Source organism: Cannabis sativa, chromosome 6 (genome assembly GCF_029168945.1).
Source record: "Cannabis sativa cultivar Pink pepper isolate KNU-18-1 chromosome 6, ASM2916894v1, whole genome shotgun sequence".
Lineage (NCBI taxonomy): Eukaryota > Viridiplantae > Streptophyta > Magnoliopsida > Rosales > Cannabaceae > Cannabis > Cannabis sativa.
In genome coordinates this window covers 2,881,612-2,891,083 of record NC_083606.1, presented here as the reverse complement: position 1 = coordinate 2,891,083, position 9,472 = coordinate 2,881,612, and the positions used below count along the sequence as shown (strand labels likewise).

General features: G+C 30.0%; 2 protein-coding genes across 3 annotated transcripts; one reads left to right on the top strand and one right to left on the bottom strand.

Moving 5' to 3' along the window:
• Nucleotides 1–211: 211 nt before the first annotated feature.
• Nucleotides 212–2,902, bottom strand: LOC115694761 (pollen-specific leucine-rich repeat extensin-like protein 2). Its single transcript, XM_030621850.2, has 4 exons — nt 2,389–2,902; nt 1,647–1,744; nt 758–825; nt 212–650 (listed from the first exon to the last, which is right to left on the bottom strand). Exons 1-3 carry the CDS (start codon nt 2,663–2,665, stop codon nt 772–774), a joined length of 429 nt encoding a protein of 142 aa, XP_030477710.1. The 5' UTR covers nt 2,666–2,902; the 3' UTR covers nt 212–650; nt 758–771.
• Nucleotides 2,903–5,974: 3,072 nt separating this feature from the next.
• Nucleotides 5,975–7,805, top strand: LOC115695948 (uncharacterized). 2 transcript variants are annotated; one of them, XM_030623056.2, is made up of 3 exons: nt 5,975–6,381; nt 6,460–6,619; nt 7,553–7,805. In XM_030623056.2, exons 1-3 carry the CDS (start codon nt 6,044–6,046, stop codon nt 7,637–7,639), a joined length of 585 nt encoding a protein of 194 aa, XP_030478916.2. In that variant the 5' UTR covers nt 5,975–6,043; the 3' UTR covers nt 7,640–7,805. The 2 variants fall into 2 exon arrangements, with proteins under 2 accessions (XP_030478916.2, XP_030478915.2); XM_030623055.2 differs by having other exon boundaries at nt 5,982–6,619.
• The last annotated feature ends 1,667 nt before the right edge of the window (nt 7,806–9,472 follow it).

Sequence of the window (9,472 nt, the reverse complement as noted above, 5' to 3'; positions counted from 1 at the left end):
CTAATAGCAATACTAAAAAAATTAACTGATAAATGATTTCATAAAATACGATTTAAAATAACAAAAATTACTATAAAACACTAGTTGTATTTAACATCACTTAAAAATGATGCCTTGCAAATAATTAACGTATCACTTAATTACACTAATAGCAATACAACACATTTAGATGGTACTAGTGCATTTTAACATTTCTTAAAAACAATAGTGATGAATGATCAATTACCTTTCTCTAATAATCTGAAAAATGTTTAAGTTATACTATATGGGATTTTACTAAGCACATAAATATAATACACCAAAAGTACATAAGCCATAACAACTTGATTGACTCAAAATCAGATATAATAATATGGTGAAAAAACTAAACAAAAGCATTATAAGAAAAGAAAGAAGAGAAAGAAGTTTGGCCAAAAACTATAACTAAAAGTGAGTTTAATGACTCATTTGATAGCTACACAACCAAACTCTTACATCTCCTTCTGCAGTTGGTAATAAAAACAACAATTTTGTATTGACTGACCGCCTTTCGGTTCATCTTCTTCTTCAAATTTTGAGGTGCTTCTTCTGCAACTGCTGCATACATTAGTATTATAGATATATAGTATACTCAAAACGAATCTGCACGAGCTTCTCTCTCGAAAGTGACACTGCAAAATGAAGATCAAATCCACGATTCATCGATCAATGAGGCTCGGACACAAACTCTCATGAGTAGAATGAGTGTTAAATAGGAAAACATTACTATTAATGTTACCTCTTCAGCAAGTGTTACACACTTTGCATTTTACTAGATATGTCCTTCACTTTCGAATCTCCTTTTTCCTGCAATTCAAGAGTCGAAAAAGACCACATTTGAGACCGAGCAAGATACATGGCAACTCGAAATAGCAAATGTATAGCAAGGCCAGAAAAGCGAACGAGTCCATACAGAAAAAATGTATACAGTATAAGGGCAAGGTTTCATGAGAAAAAAGTGTCACAATTGCTCTAAAGTTGTTTGGTTTACGGGAGCTTAATCAGTGATCATCACATCGATCAAATTCAATCATCACATCGATCAAATTCAATCGGTTGACTATTTTAGTTATTTACGCGAAAGCTACTTCAACATTATAGAAAAATTTAGTAGTTGAGTAAGCATATATACTAAGGAAAAGCTCAAAGTGATAAACTAAATTAAGAAACGAAACAATATTCCTTGGATCAGAGCCTGAGACACTATGGCTTTCGATCCACACATAACCAGATAAATGATTAACTAGGCTAAACTTAGAATTGTGCAAAATATAAACCAAAGTATAAAGATCAAGGAATAATGAAATGCCAATGTTGATTTCTGAAAATACATACAGCCAAGAGAATAATACATCGAAATTGCATAATATCAAAATAGAAACAGCAAGATTAACACTTGATTACCAAAGAAGAAACTAAAGATTCCGAGCAACCGTTTCTATCAAGATAGATTCACATTTTGGTAAGTTTTACTCAATAACTTCCTTTAACTACCAACACAGAAAAAATAGAAACTCAACTAAGGAAGCTAAACCATTCTGATTAACCGAATATCGATATCAAAATTAAGTGCAATTACAATGAAAATGAATGTAGATAATGAGAAAATGTAAAAGCATAATACTTACCAAACCCTTGTTCTCATAATAATCATCCAATGCCCACTGATACTTTGATTGATTTAATCCAAACCAGCGAGCTAAATGGTCATCTAGACTAGAATGTGCTGCAAATTAAACCAGCAAATCAAAATCCCAATCTCAAATACTTATTATAATAACATAATAATTGAGCAATACCAGAATAGATATAACATACTATCTCTAAATCCCAATTTTCTCAGCAACCAAACAAGAAAGTCTAAGCTTTCCTCACACAACATTAAACTGTAAATAATGTTTTCAACTTTCCCAAAATCTCAACTTGAAATGTTAGATTTCAGTTAATGAATTTGAAAAGTAAAGTGAACATAACATTGTACCTTAAACAATCAATTTTCCCAACAACCAAACAAGAGACAGAAAATCACTTTCAAAATCTCAGCTCACCAAACAAAAACCACTAAACAAAGTTACACACCTAAACAATCACATCACAAAACACAAAAATTGAGCCTTTTCCTTCCTCAAATTTCCACCCAAAGAACCTTAAACACCCAATTTTCCCAACAACCAAACAAGAAACAAAAAATTACTTCAAAATCTCTGCTCACCAAACAAAACACCCAAACCAACCACTAAACAAAGTACAAAAATTGAGCCTTTTCCTTCCTCACATTTCCACCCCAAAAGAATAAAAATCCCCAATTTACCCTTTTCCCTTCTCCATTTCCCAAACCAAAAAAAACCCAATTGAGTAAAAAAGACATACCATTCTGAACCTTAGTGACAGCATTCTTAAAGATCCCCAAAACAGAGCCATCATCAGTAGTAGTAACGGACTTTTCAAATTGCTGAGGGGGTGGCTGAACCGGAGGTGGAACCACCACGGCCACCTTCTTGGGAGACTCAAAGAGAGGCTGAGGTGGCGGTGGTGATGATGATGGTGGTTTAGGAGAAGGGGTTGGAGGTGGGGTCATAAAGACAGTGTAAGGTCCAATCTTTCCGATTACCGGTGGAGGTGTAGATGCGTCTCTATTGATTCCCATTGTGTGTGTTGTGTTTGGGTGGAAAGAAAGTGAATGGGAAAGTGAAAGAAAGTATGGAAAGAGAGAGAGAGTGAGAGATGTTTGGTTTGTAAAGTGTGAAAGTGAAGTGAGCTAGAGCTAGAGAGAGAGAAGACAGCAGAGCACACAAACCAATGTGGTTAAGGAAACTATATACTAAAGTTAAGAAAAGAGAGAGAGATAGTGTGTGTTGTTTGTAGATCTTTGTCTTTGTGATTAGTACTTTACTTACTTCCCTTCTCATGTACTAATATCAAAACAAGTATACATTTTTATTTTTACTTTTACTTTTGACCATGAAACAAGATAAATAACTTTTTTTTTTTTTTCTACTTTGACTAAGTAAAATTCATTTCACCTTAGAGCATTTCCATCTAGGGGTATTCAATAAAATTTATAAACTGTCCAACTTAAATAAACCGCTCAAACTAAACTGAATAAACCGACAAAAAATACAACCCGAAATAATACAATAAAAATCCAAACCGCTCAATGAATATATTGGGTGATTTATAAATTATTCTAAATCGCCCAATTAACTCGAATAAATCGAATTAAACCGATTAATATATTTTTTTAATAAAAGTGTATGTAATATATTATATAAATTATATTTATTAGCCAAACTATTTTGTATTTAAAGTTTGGACATTTTAGTGTTTAACTTAAAATTTAGACTTTATAGTTAATAATTTTTATTGTGTTTGGATATTGAAGTTAAAATTTAAAATCTATACAATATTATTACTTTTTTTATTATCTTATTCTATTATTATTTTACTCAATTATATTTATCTTATATTAAAGTTTTTAAAATTAATTTAGACTATAGCATTTTTTTTAACTTGAAATAAAAAAATAATGTATTTTTATTTTTTTAAATCTAATTTTTTGAATTAGAAACTAAGAATAATGATTATAAAAAAAATAAAAAAATAAAAAAAAGTGAAGAACAGTTTGGACGGGTTAACCCGACCAAACTGACGAAATCATTAGGCGGGTTAAACTTTTTTTAATTTTTAATTGGGCGGGTTACAATTAAATATTTGCAACCCGATATTTATATTGGAATGGTAAAAATATACTATAACCCGACTAAACCGATGGACGTACACCCCTATTCCCATCCATCTTTACTTTATTCTTTAAAATATTTTACTAAAACTTTATCTTTTTATTTTACCTCATATTTTTACATTACATTATACATTAATTTTTCAATATCTTGCTCTACATTATTTAATATTAAACATTACTATTATGCACTAGTAGTACGCAATACCTTCTATAGAATTAGGTAGCTTTCCAAAATTGCTTAACAATATTTAAAAATTATTTTCTTAAATTATATAAGACATGTATGACATCAAAGATGGTGTTAGACAATAGACACTATGTACATTTTTAGCAATTCTCTTAAATATTATATCTTTACATAGAATTTATTATTTAAAATTTAAAAAATGACCAAAAAAAGAAATAAATAGAATTAATTAAAGAATGAAGATAAAAAAAAAAACATAAAGTATGTTTAGCTCACCACTATTTATTGAGCTATATGTGGAGAATTTTTTTCAAGTTTAAAATGAACTATAATAGCTAAGATTTTAGAACATTTGATGGAGATCAAGTTTAAGCCTTTTGCTTTTTTTTTTTTTTTGTTAATTTTTTTTTAAGCTTTTAGCTATTATAAAGTGAGAGTGCTCTAGTAAGTGTTTGATTTGGTATAATAGTAAGGGAAAATTATACAGTATACGGAGTTTTTCTTATTTTTTATATTTATATTGCTAGACGTTATTTTTTTCTTTTATACAGTATAATTTTTAATGTTTTATACGACACTGCCTTATATTAAAATATTTGTTTTATTATTTTTTGAGCTTCCACGTGTCTTTCCAAGATTAAACTTTTTATATAAAAAGTTTGATATTGATATATATAAAGTATATTAGGTTGATGTTACGTGCAATGCACGTATAATTAATTTTCTTTTTAATTAGGTTCAATTAGGTGATGCTGAGTGCAATACATGTATGTTTAATTTTTTTTTTAATTAGGTAATATATTTTTTAAAAAAAACTTTTGAAATAGGGTTTGAGATTTTGATCTATAAGAAATTTTTTTAGCTATTGCTACATTGGATTGTCATTTAGATGTAATTATATATGAACGTATTTTTTAATTTTTTTTTTTTTAATCAGGTAACGTATCTGATAATGCATATATATTGTAATTTAATATATTCTTAATCATAACTTACATAACTAAATTTGAGTGTGTATATATATAAACTGGATTCATAAATTTGATATAAATATTTTTTATTCCCAAAAATCTTGACCTTTTAAGTAAGCGGCATTCACCCATCGAACCCACAAGTTGTCTTGCTTTTTTGAGATGGCCCAAATAAATTTGGCCATAAGGGTAATATTCCATTTCTTTCCTTCTCGAAAGCCAAAACACCTAGCTTCTTAGGAAGGCAAACTTTCTCTCAAGAAGTTAGATGAAACTTGCTTCGATTGCCCTTCATTCCCCAAAGAAAATCTCTACAACATTTGTCAATAGCAGTAGTAATTTTCTGAGGGAGAATGAACAAACTCATCCGGTAGTTCTTTATCCCTAACAAAATTGAGTGAATTAATTGCACTCTTCCAGCAAAGGATAAGTTCCTACTAGACTAGCTATGGAGCTTCTTGTAGATTTTGTCAAGAATAATGTCGTAGTCCGAAACTCGCCATTTGGTTGGCCTAAGATGATTCCCCAAGTAATTGAGGGGGAAAGATCCCTCCTTCATTCGTAACAGTCCCAAAATGCAGTCTTTACAAGCGATGTCCACACCACCAAAATAGGCTAAAAATTTATCTTCATTAGCCTTAAGACGTTGAGTCACTAAAAACTCTAAAAGCTTCATACACATGTTCCACCGATTTATCATTATCTTTCCAAAAGATAATTAGGTCATTTGCAAAGCAAAGGTTAACGAGTTTAAGAGACCTACAAAGAGAGTAAAACCCGAAACCTTTTAAATTGGATCTCTGAATCAAGAGTCTAGTCATGTACTCCATGGTAAGAACAAATAAAAGAAGGGACATTGGATCCCCTTAAGGCAGGCCTCTTTTACTTTTGAAAGAACCATGGCATCTCCCATTCATTAGGAGGGTGTAAGAAATTATAACAATACTTAAAATTTCCTATAATGGTATTTTTATAATTTTTTTTCTTGTTTATATGTATTTGTGAAATAGTCAAAAAAAAAAAAAAAAAAAAATAGCAAAAGGCTTAAACTTGATGATCTATAAATAGAAAAAGAAAAAGAAAATAGTTACATATTCAATATTTTTGGTGTTAAGGTCAAAGACGATGTCGTTTTACTCTTCTTTGTCACCACTCCATCTCCATCCCCAAAGTCCCCAAATCCTTTCTTCAATCTCTTCCAAATCGAAACCCAAACAATTCAATACACCTGCAATTGCAATTGCAACTTCAACTTTTTCTTCTTCTTCTTCGATCAGATATGGCGTCAAAGCTTCCGGCGACGTTCCCAATTTTCTGTCCGAAGACTGGCTTGAATCTCGGAAAAAAAGACCCTTTGGTCCAAGATTGAATTTTGGGGCAGAAGAAGCTGTTCAACACCAACTTGATGCATTGAAATTCAATGACCAACCCCGTCAAGATTATGGAATTGAAGTTATGTACAGGTTTGCTGGGTTTGATCCTTTTGAAAGGTCTACCTATTTTGGGCCATTTTTTGATCTGGGTCAGTTTGAACGGTTTAGGAGGATTTTTCACCATTCGACGTACCGAGTATTGCTGGGTCACAGAGAGAGAAAGATTTTGAGCAGTTTATTTGTTGAAGAGAATCGGTTCAAGCAACGAGTTTGGATTAGGGGAAATCGTCCTGAGGAAGAAGAGGTTTTTCAGTTCACCATGATTCAGGTTTCCTCATTCTAACACTTTTTCTATAACCACAGATTTCTTCATCATATTTTCATGATATTGTTATTATTATTATTATTATTATTAAATACTTAAATTTAATTTTTGGATAATAATACCTAATTTATAATTATTGAATTTTTGTAGCTATCTTAAATGTTAATTAAATTGTTTACGTGAAAATTCTTAATTAGTTTAAGTTATTAAATTTTTATTTTTTTAAAAAAAATTAATTTAAATATTGGAGCTTATATAGTATACTAACTTTTGTTATTTTTTTACAAAAATACTGTCAGGTGGTATTTTTTATTTTTTTACTGTGTTTTTTAAAAATTTCATACTGCAGTATACTGTTTAAGTTTACACTGGTGTTTTACTAATATTCTACTGTTGTTTTGAATTGTTCTGCTTTGTGTTTTACTGGTGTTTTATAAAATCACAGTATTTTTTAAAAAATGTCCGTGTAGCAGTATTTTTGTAAAAATTAACTCAAATTCCAGTATTTTTTGTAAGTTTCTCCTTAAATATACCAATAAAAAAATAATATCTACTAAAATTAGCTATTATTACCACTAAAATTAAACTTATTTATTTATTTACAACTTTGAGTTAAAATTAAATATTTACACTACAACTTAATCTTGATATAATTATCTCACACTTGAAGTAAAATAGTGATCTAGTCTTATACTATCATATATTTCCACAATAATAATAATAATAATAATACCATTACTGCTTCATGGTAAGGTGGAATTGATATGAGGGAACTTGTTGATGTTTGTGATTAATAGGGCGAATTCAGTAGTTATATAATCCGTTTTTTCTAGTTCTGATTTTTTTTAAGACTTGAGCTTTGATGACATCTACTAGAAATCATCTAAGTTTTCATTTCACAACAATTGAATTGACATGTTGGTCTTTTTCCGACAGAGGGTTGGCGGTTCGTGGGATGGTTATTGGCTGACGGAGAGTTTACTTCACGACGGAGATCCTTTTGCGGGTGGATTGGCCTATTGAACAGTCCTAAGGTCCAGTCCAGTCCAGCGTGATATAAGATATAGTAAGATCTTAGTATAGGTTGTTCAGTTGTTCTTTGTTTTGTACAGCCAGCTTTAGAAAATAATTATGGAACTTTGTACATAATAAATAAAGTTCTTGGAGTACTACGAGTATATCTCTTTCATTCTGCAACTTCTATTTTCACTGGCTTTTCTTTTGGGATAGAATTTGCAAGATTTTGTTTGACAAGTATAGTTAGTGGCTTCCAAACTAAGGTATAGAATGGAAAAAAAAGGAAACAATCTTCATTCCATTCTTTTGTTTGATTACATATTAAAGTATTAGAATAAAGATTGAGAAAGATGTGAATTTGCGTTGATGAACGGTGTGAATTTCTTCGGGGTGGTTTGTTCTATATCGTATAAATATTGTGCAAAGATCTGAGATGTTCAACCAGAAATTGGACTTTTTTGTTTGTTTAATTTGCCCTTCTTTCATTTTCTATCAATAACAGAATAAGTTTACTTTTCTAACATTTTGTATTCCATATTGATCATCCTCTAACTATGACAGAAGAAAATGAACATTGTTTTCCTTTAATAATGAAGATATTTACATCCAATTTTATTTTAAAAATTGCAAGTAATTATTCATGTTAAACAATGTTGTATGACATCTATATATTTTGATCATCGGAGGAAAGCTCCTGATAAGATTTCCTTCGGCAGCAAAGGTGACGGATCTGAGCTTTGGATAAAAATCAATTGAGAACGCAATTAAAATTAATGTTGATGCAACTATATTTTTGAGTTAAAATCTATGTATAGTTTCGATTCGGTAGCAAGAGATAGTATCGACACTCTTATTGGAGCTAGAACAAATGCAGGAGGAGGCTACTATTCTGCTGTAATAGTAGAAGTCATGGGAATCAAGAAAGCTCTTAATTAGGTCAAGAGCAAACAATGGCAACACGTTGAGATTGAAACTGACAGCATGATTTCTGTTTAGGTTCGAATCTAAGACCTTTAAGCTACAAGCTATTAATTGATTGTAAAAATACCATTACGCTACACTTAAAGTGTAATGGTATTTTTACAAATAATATATTTTTTTTTTGAGTGTAGCGTAATGGTATTTTTACAATCAATTAATACCTTTTCCTTCATTTTGCATTTAGATTCATTTTGCATTTTAACTTAATTTCAAAATATTGTTTGTAAAATGATCTCCGATATAGAAAATAATTGTCAAAAATTTAAGCAGAGAACATTTAAATAGTTTATCAAAATTTTCGGAGTATTGCTATTAGGCCCCACCTTGTGCCTAGCACTCTAAGTGTGTCACCTTGTAAATAATTAGTGATATTCCATAATAATTATTAAATGAAATTATGTATAATCCATATACCAATAGCGATATAACACTTTTAGGTAGTACTTTTTAACATTTCTTAATTTTTTGATAGGTACTATTTCACAAATAACAAGACCTAAATACATAATGACTAATTAAAAAAAATACCTATTCATTAATTATTCCTAAAACTTTAACATAATTCAGTGGGAGTATATAATGTTAATAGGAATCATTTGTACGAAGCACCTTTTAAAGTGTTAAATTACTATTGATGTAATTAACTATGAAATCTTATATAAATTGATATTACATTTTATGGAATATCACTAACTAATCGCAAAACACCACCTCTAGGTGGTGTTGAACACTACTACTAGTGTCTAATAACAATGCTCATACCATATTTTGATCCTTTTGTGTCTTATAGCAATACCTGTATTATGTTTTGATTCTTTTGTATCTAATAACAATACTCGTACTATGTTTCTTTACATA

Coding starts and splice junctions, on each gene's coding strand:
- LOC115695948 (XM_030623055.2), top strand. CDS start 6,044: ATGTCGTTTTACTCTTCTTTGTCACCACTCCATCTCCATCCCCAAAGT. Junction 6,620..7,552: donor TTCAGTTCACCATGATTCAG/GTTTCCTCATTC, acceptor TTTTTCCGACAG/AGGGTTGGCGGTTCGTGGGA.
- LOC115694761 (XM_030621850.2), bottom strand. CDS start 2,665: ATGGGAATCAATAGAGACGCATCTACACCTCCACCGGTAATCGGAAAG. Junction 1,745..2,388: donor TGTCACTAAGGTTCAGAATG/GTATGTCTTTTT, acceptor TTTAATTTGCAG/CACATTCTAGTCTAGATGAC. Junction 826..1,646: donor ATTATGAGAACAAGGGTTTG/GTAAGTATTATG, acceptor CTTGAATTGCAG/GAAAAAGGAGATTCGAAAGT.